Source organism: Drosophila teissieri, chromosome 2R (assembly GCF_016746235.2).
Source record: "Drosophila teissieri strain GT53w chromosome 2R, Prin_Dtei_1.1, whole genome shotgun sequence".
NCBI lineage: Eukaryota > Metazoa > Arthropoda > Insecta > Diptera > Drosophilidae > Drosophila > Drosophila teissieri.
Genome location: NC_053030.1, coordinates 22329842 through 22351021, shown reverse-complemented (window position 1 = coordinate 22351021; position 21180 = coordinate 22329842). Strand labels below are relative to the sequence as shown.

At 47.4% G+C, this 21180-nt stretch overlaps 2 protein-coding genes across 2 annotated transcripts; one reads left to right on the top strand and one right to left on the bottom strand.

Moving 5' to 3' along the window:
- Positions 1-16: 16 nt before the first annotated feature.
- Positions 17-20774, bottom strand: LOC122614351. Its single transcript, XM_043788920.1, has 9 exons — positions 20565-20774; positions 10491-10804; positions 10002-10280; positions 6490-6643; positions 6093-6360; positions 5904-6007; positions 5397-5763; positions 5130-5339; positions 17-5062 (listed from the first exon to the last, which is right to left on the bottom strand). The coding sequence occupies exons 2-9, from the start codon at positions 10774-10776 to the stop codon at positions 3104-3106; spliced, it is 3627 nt and encodes a 1208-aa protein (XP_043644855.1). The 5' UTR covers positions 10777-10804; positions 20565-20774; the 3' UTR covers positions 17-3103.
- Positions 15953-18217, top strand: LOC122614353. The gene is given in 6 exon segments (XM_043788921.1): positions 15953-16144; positions 16146-16205; positions 16208-16432; positions 16790-16871; positions 16951-17199; positions 17249-18217. Coding segments are annotated over 6 exon segments (1017 nt in total). The 3' UTR covers positions 17458-18217.
- Positions 20775-21180: the final 406 nt, after the last annotated feature.

Genomic DNA, 21180 nt, shown 5'->3' with positions numbered 1-21180 from the left:
GGTTTTGAGCCCTAGCAGTTGTGCTTTGTAGTCGCACGTCTTACGCTCTGCGCCACGCATGCAGCGCGTCGCCACTAAATATAGCTCTACTTGAACCCGGTCGAACCGGTTACGACCGGTGAAAGATTCTCGCATGAAGTGAAATTCAGACAGCGTATCTGGAAGTGCGTCCATGGCGTTCTGCGTTGAGTCGCGCCTTCCAGGCGAGCACGACATCGAGTCCAGAATTTAGAATCTAGCAAAGTAGGAAATATGCCCCTCGCTTTGGCCGGATTAATGAGTCTTTAGTTAATTCCGTTTATGCATGAGGAGAAGGCAGAGTGAGGAATGGTGGGATTTTCCTTCGGTGCTCGATCCGGTTTTAAATCCGCGAGATATATCATCCTTGTTTCCCTCCACAACTTTTTTGCGAAATAAAATCAAATATTCGGCTGACTGTTAAAACCCATAAATATTTATTCATGAATATTGTTTTTCCTGGCTTAATGTTACATTTTACCATACTGTGTTATGATTACTCGTTTAGTTATTGGCATCTGTGGAATACTCGTACGTGTCATATTTGCTTACACTTTTAATTTGATATAACATATATTTTTGATTACCAGAACAGCAAAATGTTATACATCTATTTTAGTAAGATATTGTGTGTAGTTAGCCCACGGATTCTGTTTTTCAAATCGGCACAGGGAAATGGGCTGTTACTTTTGATTTTCTGTGCAGACATTCAATTCCGCCTCAAAATGACTTTTCTGATTACATAACTCTGCTTAGTTTTGATTTGGAATTAACAGAACTTTGAAAGAATAATGTGAATGTGTTTTTTCAATCCTGACTTTATCTACTCTTAACTATGTAATCGCTTAAAATGCGTACGTCGAATAGATATTCGGCTTACATTTATTAGTTTGTTATTATTGTTGATCATGTAACTGGTGGGTTTTCCGGTTGATGGGTCTTAATTCGGTTCGGTTTTCATTCGGTTTACAGGGATATGAGTTGCAATTTGATTACTTGCCTAGCTCTTCGAGTTTTATTTAAACACGATTATAGTACTTAATCCGTTGGCATCTCAAAGTTTCATATAAAATTTGAAGCTCCTCTGTTGAATGTTTAAAGTAAACTCCGCTTACTTTACTACTTTAAGTGCCGATTGGGTAATTTATTTACTTTAAAACTATAAATACCTTGTCTGAATTGACAGTTTATGTTTCTGTGTATTCACTTGCGACCTAAGTTAAGTTTGAGCAAATTGCGGCATTACATGTGCTAATATTTATGTTTATATCTTTCGAACAGCCGGTACATAATTTCTTATCTATATTTACTTGATAATTCCGCTTAGACTACGTTGCCGGTTTCATTTTACAGGTACACATCCAGTTCAACTAACAAACATGCAACATCGATGGCTTATTCCCATACTCCATATACCTTCACTCAACAAATTAGTCGCCGTGAAACTGAGAAACTTGCTGTTATGTTAAATGAATGGCAATTCGACTACTTGATTGGTTTAAATAAATGTATTTCCATAATTCCAGGTATCTCAATTTCATGGCGACTCACTTCCTGTGTGCAAATATGGTTATATGACTGAATTTAGTTTCTAGGGTCTAGGTACATATGTATGTATGTAGGCAGGTGTCACAGCTACTGCGCTAAACAAACAACAACAACGAACTCAAGTTACAACAATTTCAATTCGCGTTTAATTATATATTCCTGTTTCGAATGTTCTCACTTATACGCCTAAATATGTTTGACACAAATTGAAAATTACTTCGAGCCGGAGCAAATAATTTATCACACATTTTCAGGGACTGAATAAAGTTGGGGTTCTCAATCGAATGCCTCTAAACTTGTAATAATGTAATATCAAAATAAGGTGAGAAGCAAAGCACACTTTCTTCAGATTGAATCGTTTCTGAGTATCTGGTGCTTTAAATATCCCAACTAGCTACAGGTACAAACACATACAAATATCTACGAGTATTATATTTGTTTCTATTCTTGTATATTTGAATATATTTATATATATGTATATAATTATTTTCAACATGAATACACAACAATGGTTATATAAATTCTAGAAATGTACGTGTAATTATTGTTTTTCCGTTTTTCTGTGAGCATTTTCCGTATTTGGCTTAGTTTCCGTCTACTCCACGCACATAAAACATTTCTAAATATTTGCCTTAACTATACAAATGCACACAAATAGGGATTTGATGCAACTTGATTAACATTTAGGTACATGAGTCTCTCGTTAGCACAGAAAACATAGAGTACAGTGAGCACATAGATACACTTACATTTACATTTACATTCACATTCACATTCACATTTACAGATTAGGGATCTCGCCTTCCGGGTGATGTATTCTGCTCTATAAACAAATGCACGCACTTATAAAACGGAAAAATACCTCCGCCCTCCTAAGTTCCGCCCTCCAAAGTAGTCTTAAGAATATTTGTAGTAAAAAACCAATCAAACGATCTCTCACTTGTGTAAATTGATTAGTTGTAACCTTTGTATATTTGTATATAAATTTATATATATTTTAAAACTCAACGATTTCCATTGCACTTTCAACATTGCTCTCGAATTAATTGGCGCCCAACGGGGGGCAGCCAGGGGATATACACACGAAACTAAAACAAACACCAGGAGTCCTGACCTAAAGCCTACGTTAACTTCGTTACGTTCGGTTATTACAATCGAGTCTTTCCGCCACCATCTGAAATCGCTATCGATCCGAAATTAGGTACTAAGGAACAGCTATCCATCCCACCGTGATGACTGATAAATAGGTACTTTCGCATAGGAAACATGAAGGTTCGATCCTCCCTCGCTCTCTGCCAATCTCCGCCAATCTCTGCCGATCCAAATGAGGTGTCTATAAGTAGTCGACTTTAGCATAATCGCCTAGTTAAACTCTTTACATGTACAGTTAAGTGGGTTGCTTAGCTCGTAGATACACACATACACGTTTATATATATATACTTATAAAAATAGTTTTCGATATTGGGAACAACAACGTATGCGTTCGACCGTGTTCCTTGCCCTCGGCACACAGATCCTACCTGCTACGCCTGGCCATTACTTCTTAGTTCCCGCTCCGGATGCATTGCCTTTCGTCTTCGCCTGGCTGCCCAATGTGGCAGCTGTCGACGTGGCCGCCTTCTTGCTGCTGCTGCTGCCCGCAGGAGCCGCTGTTGCAGCAGATGTCGCTGCAGTCTTGGCTGCAGTTGCTCCTGGCTTGGCCACCGCTTTTGTGGGGCTGGTGGAGCCGGCCTTAATGGGCTTTCCTGCTGGCTTCGTGGGGCTGGTTTCGTTTGCCTGTGTCCTGCCGGCTTTTGCGGACTTGGCCGACACGCTGCTGCTGGCCGCGCCCTTTGCAGTCGGCGGATTATCCGTGCTCCGGCTGCTGGACACATCGGCTGGACCACCCGTGGTGGCCACCTTGCCACTGGCCGCTGAAGGGGCAATGGGCTTTTGTGTCAAGGCAGTTTTTGTAGGCGTTGCTGTTGCAGTGGCCGCTTGCGACTTTTGTGTTGCTGCCGCTGTCGCTTTTTGGTTTACTGCTGGCTGTTCTATTGCAGTGGCTCCTCCACTCGGCGGGACCTTTCCGTTCGTCGCACCAACACTTGCTGCTGCAGCTGGGACATCCGACTTGAAAGTGGACATTGCAGCCGTTGGCTTGCTGCCAGCGTTGGTATTTGTCTTTGCCACCGATGCTGATGTGGATGTGGACTTGGCTGGCTGTGCAGCAGCAACAAGTGCCGATGGAGCGGCAACTGGTGCGATTTTTGCGGCCTGTGTTGCATTAGCCGCAGCTGCAGCACCCACGGCAGATGATGTAGCCGTAGCTTTGAGTGGAGCGGCTGCTTTTGAGGCACCGGCAGCCACTGTTGCTCCTGGCGAGACACTGACCACTGTTGCAGTTGCAACACCAGGTGTCGTTGATGCTTTTGTGCCACCTGGAGCAGCAGCAACACTGGCCGTTATTGTGGTCTTTAGTGGAGGTGTTTTATCCGTTTGCGACACTTTAACCGAAGCTGCCACATTCAAAGCCATTGCTGCAGCAGGCGTTTTGCCGGCAGCGACTGTTGCTGTTGCAGTTGCAACACTGGCTGCTTTGTTGGCACCAGCAGCAGGAGCAGCAGTAACAGTTGCAGCACCTGATGATATTGTCGTTTTAAGTGTGGTTTTGCCAGCAGCCATGCTGGCCTTGCCATTTGCCGCAGCAGCAACTGTTGCTCCTGTGGCAGCAACGCCCACTAAAGTGGAAGGTGCAACGCCAGCTGGAGGCGGTGATTTGGTGGCAGCAGCAACAGTTGCTGATGTCGTGGTGTTGCTGCTGGCCAGCGTAGCTGCAGCAGTGGTGGCTACTGTGGCCGAATTGACTTTGGTTGGCTTCTTCTCCCCGCCGCCCGCGAAGGTGGACATGGTGGTGCACTCACGTCCGCTGCTCTGCGTTCCGGCGGCCAGGACCTTTGTGGTGGACGACTTAGTGTCCTTTTCGGCCGGAATCAGGGGCTGCTTGCTGGGGCTGATTTCGGTGGTGGGCGACTTGTGGGTGCCGTTCTTGGCATTCGTCTGCAGGTTGCCGCTGCTGCCTTGCTTGCCCACTGACTTCGGAGCACCTGGCCGCTTGCCCACAGTCGCCAGGGGCAGGCACTCGACATCCACGTCCACGTCCAGGGTCAGTTGCTTGGCCTTCTTGTGCGCCGCCTTCTTGGGCGAGGCCTCCTCCTCGATGAGGATCTTGGTGTTGGTCACGCCGTCGTAGTTCTGGCTCTGGTACCGCTCGGCGTGCAGGTTGACACAGGGCCTGCCCGCTGGTCCCCACTCGGCGGTGGGCTGCAGCAGGTGCTTGATGCGGTCCCTGAAGCTGAGGCTCTTGGGCGCCCGCCAGATCTCCTGGAAGGCCACCAGAAAGATGACCAGCACGGGCAGCAGTCCCACGATCCAGCCCACTGCATCCGCCCACATGGGGTACACATAGTGGCCATACTTGGCCGGCTTGTACTCCACCCAGTTGAAGAACAATATGAACTGGCAGAGATTGAGTAGATTACGGATATAGCTACATGATCAGTGGTCACCGGGAAGATGAACTCACCAAGAGAGTGGCTGGCGTGATGTAGCGCCACATGATGCCCCAGAAGAAGTTCCAGAACCAGGAGCGCTTGCCAATCATGCCCTGAATGTCGTTGAGGAACCGCTGGGAGCCATAGATCCAGGCAATTAGGATGCACTCCGAGATGGCGATCAGCAGCACGGACCAGTTGGCCGCGTACTTGTCCATCAGCTGCAGCCAGTACATGCCGCTCTACAGGATTAGGAGTAATGTAGTCATACACTTTGATTGCCGCTGAGAGATACCCACATTGGTGGTGAAGCCCAGACCGCCGATGTAGCCGAAAATGGCCACCGACAGGACCACCCAGATCTTGTACTGCCTCAGGTTGGGGAACCTGTCCAGAATCGCCGTGGTCACCGTCTCCATCAGAGCGAACTGGGAGTCCAGTCCCAGGGTCAGCAGCATCACGAAGAACAGAACGGCCCAAACGGGCGACACGGGCAGCCGGGTGACCACCTCCGGATAGACAATGAAGGCCAGACCCGCGCCCTGGTCCACCACCTTCTCCACATCGACGTTCAGCTCGTGGGCCAGGAACCCAATGATGGAGAAGATCACCAGGCCGGCGAAGAAGGAGGTGGCTATGTTGCAGAAGGCCACGATCAGCGAGTCCCTTTAATTGGATTTGGTGTTAGATTGAAAATGCCCAGTGCTAATTCACTATCTTATAAACTTGCAGCCATGGTGAGCTGGTAGTCAACTCGCCCAGTGGACTTATCGCCTCTAAGCCCATCGCAATACTATAAAACTTACTTGTAGCAGTTGTTGGAGAACTTGTTGTAGGACGAGAGCGTGATTAAGCCGCCCCAGGCCGGGCTCAGTGCGAAGAATATCTGGACCGCAGCATCGCCCCAGACCTAGTGGATGGGAGTGGAGGATGGGATGATGAAGGCCGTGTCCATGGAGCAGTTTAGTTTAGTTTAGTCCGCATTCACCACCTACCTGGGCGTTGGCCAGCTGCTTCCAGTCGGGCGTCAGGTAGAAGATAATGCCCGTGCTCGCACCGGGCAGCGTGACTCCCCGGACGAAGAGTATCACCAGGACGACGTAGGGGAAGAGGGCCGTGAAGTAGACCACCTTGCCGGAGGACTGGACGCCCTTGCACAGGCACAGGAACACTATCGTCCACGCCAGGAAGAGGCAGGCGGCCAGTGACAGCTTAATGCTGCCCGTCTCCTCGATGCCCTTGGACAGTCCGAGCACAAAGTTGCTGCTCCAAAAGCAAGAGAAAGCCAAGTTAAAACGCATTCATACCGAATGTAGTAATGACAATAGGTAAATAATCAAAAAATACATAAAATAGCAAATGATTGTGGTGCAAATCCATGTGAAAACCCACTTGAAGTACTCCTCGGCTGGTGGACGCTTCAGGGCGCCGAGTGCCAGCGCGGTGATGTTGTTCTCCGCCGCGGAGGTGGCGTTGTGGCAGGTGCGGAGGTAGTAGGTGCCATTGGTGGCCTCGCACTGGTCCGCCTGGGCGTAGGAGAAGCAATCTGCAAGAGACTTTGGCTGTCAGCAAGTTGGATCTGGACGCACCTTGCCCACCCAATGCCCCTTCCATTCCCCCACTCAATTATGCAAACAGCGTTTTAATATTTATGAACTATTTGCCGGGTTGTGCAACCCGGCGTTCTGCGAGTCTGGCAACATAATTAAAAGGACAAAGTAGCAAATCAGAGGAGAGCACAAAAGGCGCAGCCCCAGCAAACATAAAAAAAGGTCCGAATCCTTTGGCCAAAAAGGGTTGCACGAAAGGATCTGGCAACTGGCAAATTTGACTGCTTGGCGGCGGGGGTGAAAGGTCAATAGCAGAGCAATCTGTCTTTCGCTTTCCCTTCTTCGGCAGTACATAAAGTCCATCCGACTTGATCTGAGACCTAATGAGACTTTAACTTCAACTGGGCACTGGCAGCTTGTTGGAAAACCCGCTGCCACTCCCAAAGCCCACAGCCCACAATAGTCGATTTCCTGAGCAACCGCAAATTGTATTTACCTGTCAGCCCGCAAATGCCAGCCGCACAAAAGTCAGAAACTTCCAGTTTTGGTTATGACATCTGACTTATGTGCGCCGAGTGCCAAAAGAGAAAGTGTCGCCGTCGAAGTTTTCCACCCAAATAACCGCAAAATGACTGGCTGACAGTCGATTTCCACTTGCATGGAGAGTGCGAGGCTGGCGCACATGTCCTTTTACGAGTGGGAAGACGTAAGCTGCAGGACATTATTGCTGGCAGTGGCTAATTGCGAACTAAATTCGTTTGCGAACTGAAATGGGTATTCAAATCGATTTATTGAGCAGCCCCCCCTCTTTCCAACGCCCAATCAGCGCCTGTCAATAAACATTACTCATACGCCCCGTTGCCGCATCGAATTAAACCATCGCTAGATTCAAGTTTAAATTCCGAGCAGGCCCACATGCACACATATACACAAACACACATATACACATACACACATTCGCTGGAAACAGAACCAGAGCCATTCATCAGCTTCATTTTGCGACGGGGAAATAAATTCGAGAACAATTTCGTGTGGCTGGCGGTTGATGGTTTTGTGAAAAACTTCAAAGTGTTTACACGCCGTTTAATTTGCCTGTCTGCCTCTGTTTGCATTGCAATTAATTTGATTACACAAACGCACACACACACACACACACACACAGACTCACACGAGTTGTGCGAAATAAATTCTATTTGAAAGAGGAACGAGGGCCCCCCAACCAATTCGCACATAAATAAATCCTGGGCGGAGTTCGTGTGCCGGTTGCAAAAGGATACCGACTTTCTTTCAACTTGAGTGCTACGCCAGGCGCAGAAAGTTGGCCTTAAATGTTGTGGCCTTAGGTTTGATGGCACTTTGCGATGGCACATGGCAGATGGCAGATGTTGTGGATGTGTGTGAAAGGCCAGACTTTACAGAGTCAAATAAGGGGATTTTTAGTGGGCAGATCATTTACCTTATTAGCCACATCAAAATGCTGGCCAAATGTTTACTGAAAAACATAAGCACACAAGTAAGTGGAGAGCCAAACAGAGTGCGACATTCGATCCGTGGACAAACAGAGTCAAACACATTTTAATCGTGACACTAAAAGTAAACATTTGTCATCTAAAACAGACGAGGACAAAGGCGAACGAGGTCAGGATGCTGCCAGCACATCGGGCGGCGAATCGAGAAGTGTCAATAAATAAAATCCTTAAGAAATTGCTTGTCTGCCGAGGCAGGTCCTCCCGCTCTCCCCCCCCCTCCTCCCGCTTCCCACGCAGCATACACACACACAATACTTTCTCGTCCTGGGATCCCCGGAGCTTACGGAAAAGCCAGGCCCAAGGTTGCGTTTCCCACTGCCAGCGATTGAGTGTCAAAAACAGTTAAGACATAATTGTTTGTCATTTTAACAATTTCAAGCTGCCGTGTTCGCTTCCCAGAAGGTGAAATGCTGTGCGCCGAGGGACTCCACTCAATATCCGAGACCCTCAATAGCATCCATTATCGATTTATGGGCTATCACAAAAAAAAAAACATGGAAATGGCAGCCAGCCTGGGACCTGAGTCCCAGTCAAAGTCTGATTTCGATTCCAAGTTCCTGGTGGATTACTCGGCCTTCGCCTTATATATTGATTTTATACGGACTGGTAGTTCGGGAATCCATTTGGAAGCGTATTCAAAAATCATGCTATAGCCTTGAGAAGTTTGAATTTGTATAACACTTTCTTGTTAATCAAAAACAATAAAGAAAGTCTCCACCCATTCCCTTGGTTTCCCATTTCTTCACCGAATTAACCATTTATGACATGCAGGAAATGTAAATTTTGTTGAATGCCTCACAAGTAAGCTCCAATGCCTTCGGTCTGTCATCCCTTCTGACCTACATAGAAAACTTGCCACGCTTTTCCGGGAAAGTATGACAAATCCTCCCGCCTCCCGCCGCCCAGCTCCAGAATCCGGAATCCGGAAGAGTCGGCGTTCAATGGTCGTTAAAGATTTATGTGATTCGCGTGCGGAACATTTTAAAGTGTTTCTGGCCAAGAAAGTCACAAGCAGACTTGGGAATTCACAAGGAAACGCCTTCGCCACACAAGCACACTCTTATATAGTCCTCACACACACACACACACACACACACTCAGGCATACAGACAAACACACAGAGAGCTCTCACCTTGCAATGTCAAGCGAGGCACAAAAACAATTGCCTACTTCAGGGCGCCCTGCGTCTTGTTTATTATTATAATTCTGGGCGAAAGTTTGTTCATACTTTCTATTTGCTTGCGTGTGCGTGAAGGGCAGGGGAATGTGGAGGCATCAGCATTTGTGGGGCCGAGTGAATGATGTACTTTTGATCCCCTGGCATTATGCTAGCCTCCACCACTATTCGGATATTTCGGAGGCGAACTTATCGAGTTTTTATTTTACATTTTTGCCCTGACTTGCGAGTTTCCTTGAAAGTTTCCCTGGGATTGTGTGTGTTTATCTTTGCTGCGTCGTCCCGAATCAATTGTCTCCGGGGTCTGCTGGTTACACAACCATTTTCCTTATTTTCCCCACTTTCCCCATTTTCCCCGCCGCCGCCCCATCCGATTTGCCTGGCCATGTGTTTTGCCAAACGAGCCACGTGCCGCCGATGGACACAAACAAAAACAAATGCCGAGCAGAGCGGAATAAAATTCCACTTTTGACAGCCTGCAATTTGCCTAATTTATTACCCGAAAAACGTAACAAAAGATGAGAATCTGACATCCGCTTTTATCTTCCGCCCTCCCGCTCTCCCATCCGTCTTCCCCAAGTGCTTTGGCCTATTAATTAATTGGGGCCATCACACTATGTGCTCTCCAGGGGACAAACACAAACTCACACTTTGTGCTCCAGGCGGGCTCGCAGTTCTGCCAGGGCAGCACCGGCGCAAACGAGGCGAACATGTAGAAGATGGTCCAGGCGATGATCAGGTTGTAGTAGAGCATCACAATGGCGGACACCAGGATCATGCCGGTGCCCAGGCCCCGGAACAGTGGGCAGAACCTGCGGTAAACGGCCACGGGACCCAGAGCGGCGTACTGGCCGAAGGAGAGCTCCATGAACATCAGCGGCAGTCCGGCGATGACCAGCATGATGGTGAAGGGGATGAGGAAGGCTCCTGGAAGGGAAAGTATTTCATTTAAGCTTTACAATGAGGTGAGGTGAGGTGATGAGGTGCGTAAAAGGATGCAGTAAAGAGAAGCCTTGTATCTTCATATCATGTTGCATACTTTTAGGCAGCAACGGTGATATGAAATCCCTTGGAACTTAAACGCTAATTGTAATGGATATGTGTACTTATTAGATATACTTCGTAGATGAAACCCACCTCCGCCGTTGTTGTAGCACAGGTAGGGAAACCGCCACACATTGCCCAGGCCCACGGAGTATCCGAGCAGCGAGAGCAGGAAATCGAAGCGACCCGTCCAGGTGCCGCGCTCATGTTCCGACTCCCCAGCTCCGCCGGCTCCTGGCCCAGTGGCGTCCAGTTGGATGAGCGCCGTTCCGGATGCACAGCCACTGATCGCCGTAGAGGGGCAGACCACGCCTCCTCCGCCACCGCCTCCAGCTCCGCCCCCGACTCCGGCACTTCCGGACTTGCTGCTCTGCCCCATTTGGGTGGCAGTTCTGATCCTCCTCCAGCTGTGGAATATGCAAATATTTCAATTTATTAGTTCGTTCAGTTGGTTCTCACAGGTGACAATCCGCTGGCCAACTGCCAACTTTCACAGATGGCCAAGAGCTCTGGATATATATGCTATGGGCCACGCTGATGGATGGAATTGGCCTCGATGCAAGCCAAATGAAAGCAATTAGGAAGGGTCACCTCACTGGGGCTTCATTCCCTTAGATTAAACGAAAGGGCTAATATTGTACTTATATGTAATCAGTTGCCGTAAACTCATTCACTTTTAGCCCCAAAACTTTTCAACTTGAATAGCCAGTGCAGAAAGTTACTTGATTAGCTGTTGAGTGCAAATACCTTAATTTGATTATCGATGCCAGAAGCTACGAGTTGAATATAATAACGAATATGGTGCTGTATTGCAAATTAGTTTATGGGTTTCAAATTCTATTGACGTTCGTTTGTGAAAAAAGTTCGTTCCCATAGAAAAAACATTTACAAGCCAATCACTAGAAATTTCACTGTTTTGGCTTTAACATGGATTAATCTATTTCTTAAAGAATATTGTTATTAAATGGGATTAAAGGAAAGGTGTGACTGTGACAAGGACAGCCAACTTAAACTTAATGCAAGTTCAATGGATTTAGTATCTGTAGTCGCATTTTGCAATTTCCGTTTCGTTAATTAAATACGCAGACTCGAGGCTCGAATGCTTTTTTTCCATTTCAGGAGGTGGCAGCTTTTGTGCGCCGAGGATAAATGAGTACTCAAGAAAATGACGCGCCGTCAATGGCACTTGATGCTGGGCGCACTCACACTCACTCACACTCACACTTACTCACACACACACACGCACACACATTATATGTGCCATATAGACCAACTGTCACACTTGCTGTAGTGGCCGTAACATCGTGTGATGTTGATGGGATGTGCGATGAGAAGTGGGCGGATTTTCCGGCTTTTCCGCACTGCTTGATAGTTTTTTGCCTGGTCACGTTTCGGTGGCATCTCCTTGGCAGCGAGATGAGATGAGATGAGATGGCGTTTGTTTTTTTATGCCAATTTGTTGACAGCCTCGTAATTAGCCAGTCAAATGTGCATTTGGCCGAGTGAGTGTGCCAATGAGGTGCTCTTAATGTGCCAATGATGAGCTCCGTTCGCCGGGGGAACCGGGAAAATGCCGCCCCAAAGGGGCAACGCCGCTGGGAAAATTGGGTGGGGGAAAAACCACAATACCAATTCGCAGCGCCATTTTCGAGCAAGGTTGCTTTGCTCCTGGCCTGGTTTTCCCCATTGCCATGCAACTTTTTTTGCGGTCCAGCATTCCGGCTGCAACAATTTCAGGCCACTCCGCAATGCCAGTGGCATTTGCTTAGCAAATAGTTCCTAATGATTCCTGGCCCAAGAATGCGATTCAGCGGCGACGCACAGGGAAAAACCGGAACACCCGGAAAAACCAAACAAAAGACTAAAAAACTAAAAAAAAACTGAAAAAACTACTGCGAAACAAGCAATCACACAAACAAACAAGCAAACAGGCGGCAATCCAACTGCAGTACAAATAAACATTTAGCTTTGTGCGAACTTTTCTGGAAATGCTCCAAATGGTCGAAACACAATCGCCTGACAATGAAAATCGAGAGGTGGCAGGCGGAAGCGCCAAAGTTTCCATGGGAAAGCGTGAAAAGTGGCGGGAAACTTTTCCTCCCCCTCGGTCAGGTGAAAACGAGAGCGGTTTGGCGTCCAGTATAAAACTAAATATATATCTTACAGATAACAAAATGACTAGCTGCGGAATAATGTTAGTTTGTAATGAGACTATGGGAATAAATAAAAGGAAATCCAATGAGAGTAAGAGGGAAAATTAAGACACCATATAAATTTAGTCACACTTTTTTTTATCAGTGTGCCAAAATCTGCGCAAACAGTTGGCATTTCAGTTCAGTTCGGCAAATAAACGGGTTGGCTAGTAGTTTGCCAACTGAAAAGCAAACTTTGACCAACTTACTGCTCAAATTTATGTACGAGTCCTGATTGAAGTAACATTTTTTTGTGTTTGAATTCACAGTTGAGTGCCTTTAGTCAACAGCTTCATTTTTCAGTGTACTTCCATTTACGCCCTTTTCAATGAGACCCAAAAATGCGCCATTTAAAACAAAGCTCATTTGTTATGGAAATGTGTTTTAATTACACGAATGACTAACAATGTCAAGGTCGACAATGCACATTTGTTAATTATTAAATATTACATGTGTAATTGATACACACCAGAATTGTTCGAGTTCCTGGAAGCCAAAAACCACACACCAAAATCCCTATACATACAGCAACTAATAATAGTGGCCACGTGTGTGAACAAATAAGTCTAATAAGAGTGTGTGCGGGGGCGTAACTCCTTTTCCATTTTCCGCCCAGCCACCCCCTGCTCCCTTCACCGCCCCGCCCCGCCCCCGCACTACCCGCGCTCTTTTTGCCTTGTTTGTGTTTGGTCAATTCGAGTGTGAAAATGTTTTCGAGCTTCTGCCGCCGCTTGTTTACGCTTGATGAGAACGAGGGGGGCGGTGGGTGAGCGTCCTTGGGAATGTGCAGTGCAGCGGGGTGGGGAGAGCTTACATGGGCTGCATTATAGTTTTCCTGTTCGCTTTCTCTTCCTTTTTTGCGAACAATCCGCCGACAGCGTTTTCCGCCTTTTGGCATTTCATAATTTTCCCTATTTTGACATTTTTATGCGAAAGTTAAATTTCCCTGCGCCTGCAGCCCCAAGGCGAGACAAGGGACCTTCGGCATCCCCATTATCCCCGTCATCCCCACCATTTCACCACCAATCCCCATCTAGATCATCATCGCCCCACCACCAGTGGCATCTGTGCTCTCTGCTGTTGCACAAGTCACGGCAATTACGAGGGGCCAAACTCGGGGCATTTGAACTTGAACCCACGAAGGCTGCCCACAAGCGGCGAACAAAGCGAGAGGCGACCTTCGCCCCCCTGGCGAAAGTGGGTGAAAGCGGGTGAAAGTAGGCGAAAGTGGGTGGCTTGGGAGGGGGCGTAGGCGCAGGATATGCAAAGCAGCACTGCAGAAAATAAAGCACTTCGTTCATTGTCAAGCAATGAAATTGTTCGTTGCACTCATGCATGGCATTTCAAAAGCTTTGAGATACTCAAATTCCAATTCCATCGATGAATTCGTGGCTTCCTTCATGCATCTTCTGTTAATTAAACTATGAAATAACTGAATTTTAACTGCCAGCTGCAAGAGAGGCTAATTTGCAACTACCTCCGCTAATTAGGACCATAAACCTTCGGATATCTCGATTTCCACCGCGTTGACAAACTTCAAAGCCTTGAGTAATTATGCAGTGCCAAGTGTGGTCCTCGAAATGTGGATGCAAATGAATCCTGCGGAGGGAGAAGCAAAAGGGAGCAGAGGATGCTGGCCTCTTTGCTCGCAGTTCAATGAGTTATTGGTGCTATTTCAAGTGCTCGACGGGCGCTATCGATTATTCAGTTTTGCGGGAGCTATAGCTATAGCTATAGATATAGATATACTCGTAGATATACATATATGTGTGGATGACCATCGACGGAGGCCAAGCGCACGCACACAAATTTGTCCTGATGCAACGAAGTTACCCCTGTTCCCCAGCTTTCCCTGGCCTCTCCCCCCCGGAAAATGCTAGAGGAAAACAGATTTTCACGTTCTATTGCATCGCCTGCTCCCCACCTCAGTGTCCTCCGGCCGCCTCGCTCCGTACTTCGTCCTTCGTCTTGGGTCCCCGGGGCTCCTGTAGCCGCATTAAATATTCATCTACTTCGTCATCGTCTGTCGTCCTTCGTCCTTCGCTGTCATCGTCCTGGTAATCGCAAATTCAGCGCTAAATCACAATCAAAATGCGCGTAAAGTGGCATTTCAAGTGATTCGCCTCTTTTTTTATGAATTCCAAATTGCAAATCATTTCGTTGATTAAATTGAAAACTGTTGGCCATGCGACTTCCTTCGCAGGAAGCTAAGTTTGCATTTGGAAAACACGAGTGCAGTTCTATGCAGACACCGAATCTTTTGAATCCACAATGATTAATGATGGGTATTAAAGGAAATTGCTGCCTGCACTGGCACTGGTACTAGGTACATGACAGACAGTTTAATAATTTAGGCTACACAATTTCTCCATTAGCCTATTTTTAGGTTAATTGCCATATCGCCGTATCGATTGGCAACTAAACGCGTTTGGGTTTTCAGTGGCCGTAAGGACATCGTGTGCAACTCGCTATTAAATTTCACACAGCAAAGTGGGAAAAAATGCATACACGGGATGGATGAATGAGTACACAAGGACGAGGGAGACAGCTGGCAGTTAAGTGAATTATGTCTGCAAATGATTTTTTCTTGTCACCCAGTTTTCGCAGAATTTCCCCCCTTTTCCCCCGCACCTTCACGTTGCACCACATTTGCACCTTTGCGCACATTTCCATGCTTTCGAGTGCAGCTGAGTGTCGAGTGTGTGTGTTCCGTGTGTTTCGTGTGCGCCGCTTTGTTTCTGCCCTAAATTTGCAATTTAAATGTAATTTCTCAGGGCAAATGGGTTACTTTTATTTGGTTTATGACAACTGCACACCCAGGCAAAACGCACCGATTTAATGCTTTCAGACAAGTGGGCGGCAGTGGGTGTTCTGCTGGCTTCGGTATGAGTATGAACGCATGTGAGTGTACTCGTTCACGTACTCATGAGCATTGCCAAGCGAAAGGTCCTGGAAAAGGATACCTTCACAAAGTTACTGTATTCAGAGGGAACCTCTTTTAAAACTACCTTTGCTTCATTACATGATAACTTAGCCTTGACTTTGCAGCGATTAAGTTTCTGAGTTGCTGAACTGAATGTTCCGTCTTGGAGTTCCCTCCAGTGTAATGGATTTTCGAAAGTGTAGCATTTGCATTTTTCTCGGGTAAACAGCAAGTGGAATGGGAATGGAATGGGGTGCTTTCGAAAGAAGCTTTATGGCGATTAGCACTTGCAGAATTTTCATTTGGCCAGAAGTTTGCAAGCCGATTGTGTTTGTGCCACGGCGATGTCGCCATCTGCGTGCAGCTGTTTTCCGCGGTTTGTTTTTCCATTTTCGAGTGGTTTATTGTTCGCTGGCAAGGCGCTGAAAACCATTAACAAAATGTCTTTGGCGCCGGTCACTCGATGCACTTTTCTCATCCTGGCACTATCCACTTGGCCGCACCAATTCCATTGCCAAGGATTTGGGAATGAGTCTCGGGATTCCCTGCTGGCCGAGTCCCAGATGCGAATCTTTTCGCTGACTCTGCTGGGACTCTTCGTCCTGGTTCTTCTGGGCTTCGCGGGTGAGTTTAAAAAGCCTTGCATTGCCTCGATCAACTCGCAGAGCGGAGATTTCCGATTTCCTGTGTCCCCCTGGCCAGGATGTATCTGCTGCTTCTGCCGGATCTCGCGGGCTGTGGAATCGACTTCCGACGGCCTCGATGTCTACGCCCCGCGCACCCAGAGCATTGTGTGGCCCACGATGCCCCAGGAGGCGGCCCGCGTCCTGGAGCTGACCTTCCTGCACGCCCCCAAGGTCAACTGCCTGTGCCGCAACTGCTGCCTCGCCAGAAACTCGTTCTGCATCGAAAACTGTGGGGTCATCACACACTATGCCTAGGAAATACTTTGCATATTACTTGAGTAAAATTAAGGGAGCTACTTCTTAGCTATTTAACATTATTATTTTGATGAACTTGATGCCCGACCTGTGGTCTATAGTAATATGACTGAAGTTTTGTTTATGATTCCTAATTTTGTTTGGGTGTTTTGATTGCGTAAGCTATGTATTTACGTTGGGATTGAAATCCACTTGGCATCTTTCTTCGGCGTAAGTTGCGAGTCAAATAAACAGCTTTTCTGTTGATAAGTCTAACTGGAATCGAGGCCTTCAGTTTGCTCAGTTGCATTGGATCGATTGGCGGAGCACCATAGCACCATGAGCCCCTCCGTCCAGGTAAACAAGGCCAGGTGGATCTTGCTGCTGGCCACCTCGGTTTCCTGCGCTCAGCTGGCCAAAGCTGATGACAACTTTACGGGTAAGTGCACTTGGAATGCCACCTGCGGTTGGTTTGATTTCTGTTTTTCCTATCTGCGTATCTCTGCATTTCGCGAAAGACTTTGACTGGCTAAATGTAACGCAGCTGCTGCAAATGGCTGACTTCGAGCACGAAAACAATACTGGCGCCAATTCCACGGAACTCGACTTGGCCACAATGGCAGACACCTCCACTGTGGCTCCAACGGATGCAGATACCAGCACCAGCTTCAAGCACGAATCTCCATTCCAGGACCTTCGACAACATAGGCACTTTGGCCGCTTTGTCTTCATGGTTCTGCTGCTGCACATATCCGTGGTGGGAGTTGGTAAGTCAACTTGTTTCGTAGTTGTATCAAACTAAGTCTTATGTATTAGGAATCACCATCTATAGCTGTGTGCACTGCAGATGTAGGAGCCTGAGGAAGCGTTCCAGAATGGAGGCACAACGACGGCTGCAGCTGACAAACCTGCGGTCGGAGCACATTCCCAATTCCCGGGACTGCCCGTGCCACGGGTGCATTTTGGCCAGGGAAATGCTGCAGGGCCTGATCATGCACCAGTTGCACGAGTTGGTCGATTGCTGACGAGGAATGCAAGTGCAACTGGCGGACAAGAATTTGGCAGGTGCATATGAATGCCAGCTTGTGGCGATAGCCACGTGGATTCGGATGGAAGGACTACACTTGCCAACAAAGTTGAGACATAGGTTTATTATACTAAGATACTATTCTAGTGCTAATGCATGTTAATCAACCGTAAATGTTGCTATTATCCATATAAAAGGATAAATCCATCCTAAAAGGATTAGTGCCGAAAAGAATGAACGCACTGGTCCTTGGACTCCTTTGTAAAGTAACTCTTTTTCACCCTGGATTTATGTGACCTCCTGTAATGATAATCCCTTCCAGGTGAACGGAGCACAGAGCGTCTGTGCAATCTGATTAGGATTTCACATGTTGCATAAGAGCCCGCCTTCCTCGAAGGAGTCGTTCGCTTAAGCGGACACAAATGTCAATGTTAGCCACACAACTAACACACACAACCAACACAACACAAACACAATCGCCCTTCCACACCACCACATTGCTACTTACAGCCACATTCATGTATATTGGCAGTTGCATTGTCAGGGAAATGCAACAACAGCTGCCGCGGAGAGATAGTGAGTGAAAGGAGCGGGGAGTGTGGCGGAAAGCGGGGAAAAGCTGTGCTGACATGCACAAGCAGTTTAACAGCTTTGTGCTGTAGGTCAAAGTTCACCGAGTCTGCAATCGCCTCATATTTAGTTAAGCCCGCAGCTAGACAATAAGGTTTACTTTTAAATGGTTCCATTTACTCGCTGTCTCTGGGCCACATATTCAAATAAATACCTATTTACCTCAATGAAAATTGAATTTTCAAAAGAATCTATTAAAATGACGGACCTGCCCTACAGAGACGGTCGTGGCTAATCCATTACCTTGTCAATTTGCCACTTAAGCCCTCAACAAGTTCCCCGCTCGAGTAGTCAGCAGATCCGCCACATTGCGTATACGCCAGGGTGACACAGTCACTGCCAAACAGCGAACAACAAACAGCCAAATCCCGCCATCCATCAGGATGTGGCTTTAAGTCTAATGCACTGGATACTCGTACTCGTACTCCGATGTCAGCGATCACTTTTCAGCCAGGTCGGTGATGTTTTTATTGTTATTTGATTGCGATTCAAATGTACACACAAAGGGAAAGCGCTCGGAGCCAAGCGAATAAAATAACAAATAGCAAATGGCAAATGGCAGGGGAAACGGCAAAAAAGCCGAAAAACTGGAAAACCTGAACTTGAGCCCTGGCAAACACGCACAAAACACGGACAGGCCAATGCCAAAAGCCCAAACGCGAAGGAAACAACGCACGTTCATGCCGAACAGGAAGGAAGCCACAAGGCACACAGGAAAAGGAACAAAAAGCGACAGGACGAGGCAAACGGCGCAGGGCAGGGGTAACTGGGGAGGGGGATAGGAGGTAGCAAGGACCTTAGAAGGGGAGGAGGAAAGCCCGCTCCAAGGGCAAGGATGCTGAGGTAGCGAGCGACGCAGGCTGCCACAGCAATCACTACAACAAAAGGCACGACAATCACAGGGCAGTTCCATTAAAAGTAACTGCGGTTTACCAAATGAAACTATTGAAGCGATTAAATTGAATTCGGAAATAAGAACTGAAAAGTAAAGTAACTAAGTTATCAAGGGATTTCGCAAAAGTAAACATAATGATTTCATAAACTGAAATTTTTCCCAGTCGAAATGGTTAGATTAAAAGAAAATCTCCAACACTAAGTTTTATTGTATCCAAGCTTGGCATTAGTCCTTAGGATATTTTAACCTTAAGGAACTTTGAGGACCCATATCCCACTTATCGATGCCCCACTGTACGCCAATAACAGAAACTCGACTTAGACATTCCAATAACAATGCCCCAGAAGAGCGAAGAAAATGCCCACCAAGTGGAAGCCCCCTTCCAGCAGGAAAAACTTGGGCGGCAGGAGCAAAAGGATAGCGAAAGTAGTAAAAAGTTGTCGGGACTTGGGACTCGGGACGAAGGTGCCGCCAGCGGTGCGGGCACAAGAGGAGTGCCTCAGCGGGCGGAGGCTGGAATTAATTTTGCGTTCATCCACGCTTGGCTGGAGCGGAGCACGGTGGCCCGGGCAACGGGGTGATCCGGAATGGACGCGGCTGGAGGCACCACTCCTGGCCAACTTGGGGCAAATATTTGCCCAGCCCCAAGTATCCATTCGGCCCGGAATCGGATGCACCTGATGCCCAGCCAAGCGCTTGCAGGCGGTAGCAGCGGCGGGGAGGGGTTCCTGGCATGTACATGCAAATTTATTGGACACGACTCTGAGATAATGCAAATTACGCTTCCAATCAGGTTTCAATTTCAGCTCACTGCCAGAGTGAATTCGCCGTAACTAACCAGATATTACAAGCCAAATGGATATAGAGTTGGCATGCGGTAAGCCTTAAACACAAAACCTTGAAGAAGCGAAGAATTTGTCTTTATTTTGCAATGATTGTTAAATTACCTGACCTCTCGCAAATTCGTTTCGTATTTTCCTAACTTTTATCAGGGGTTTGGTGAGCTGCACTCTTAATTACTTGAAACTTTGCACAACTGTTGTCTTAAGTTATGTTGAGTCCTGGTTTAAACGCTAAGTCCGGCCAAACTTTCGCCTTAGCCCAAGGCTTCACTTTCACTCGCAGTTTTCCCCCGAAAAGTGTGCTACGAAAATGTTGCAGTTGCAGCGAGTTTTCATGGCCACTGCCAGCGAATCCGGTGACCAGCTGCTGGCTGTGGCCCTCTATTGCAACGCAGTGGCAGGCAGTGGTAGTCAGTGGCAGTCAGTGGTAGTCAGTGGCAGGTGGCATGCAAGGGTATCGGGATGGGCTGTAATCAGACTGCATTAACGCCGAATTAGCCGCACAATGCAGTTATCCTGGGCGCAGGACGTGGAACGTGCGAGGGAACGCCGCCTAATTGGGCCTGCCAACGGGCTCGTCCTGCGGGAAGGGACCTTGGCGCGGGCTAGGGCTTTAATTGTTTTAAATATTTACTGCCAGGACTCGAAGGACACTCCCACCAATACACACACACACACACACACACACACGCACAATTCGCACAATCGCACACACATACATGGGCACGCGGGACTTACACAATTAAGAGTTCGCTTTGGGTTTTCCCCTTCGATTTTCTTCACTTTTCCGCACTTTTTGCGAGGATCTTTGCGCCCAGAGCAGAAACTTCAGCGAATGACACAAGGTACGTTGGTAGCTATATATTTTTGGACAGTTTCTGCGCTCTTGTTGTTGTTTCGCCTGCTCCCGTGGGTGGATCGAAAATTACGGACACGTGGAGCGTCCAATTTGGCGGACAATTCGAAAGCAACTGAAAGTGAAACGGAAGCAGCAGCAGGAGATTTCCCGCTGAAAGGCGGAGGCGAGAAAAGTGAAAAGCGAGAGCAAGCGCTTTTCTTTTCGGGAGCGTGAAAAGCTCAGCGGCAGCAGCTTTTCCACCCACGCTCGCTTGCCATAAAAGTTTATGGCAGCCGTTGGGCGCTGCTTTTGATTTGCAATTTGATTTACGGCCCAATGGAATGGAATGGGAAATCAGGATACTGGCGAAAAAAGGGCAGTGGGAGTGGGAGTGGTAATGCCTTTGGGGTCACTGGGCAAAAATCGGCTTACATGGCGGATGGGGATCAGAAATCAAGTATACGCCTAGGAGTACATCTGCTTGTCTAGTTATTAAAAAAATACAACAGCTTAATA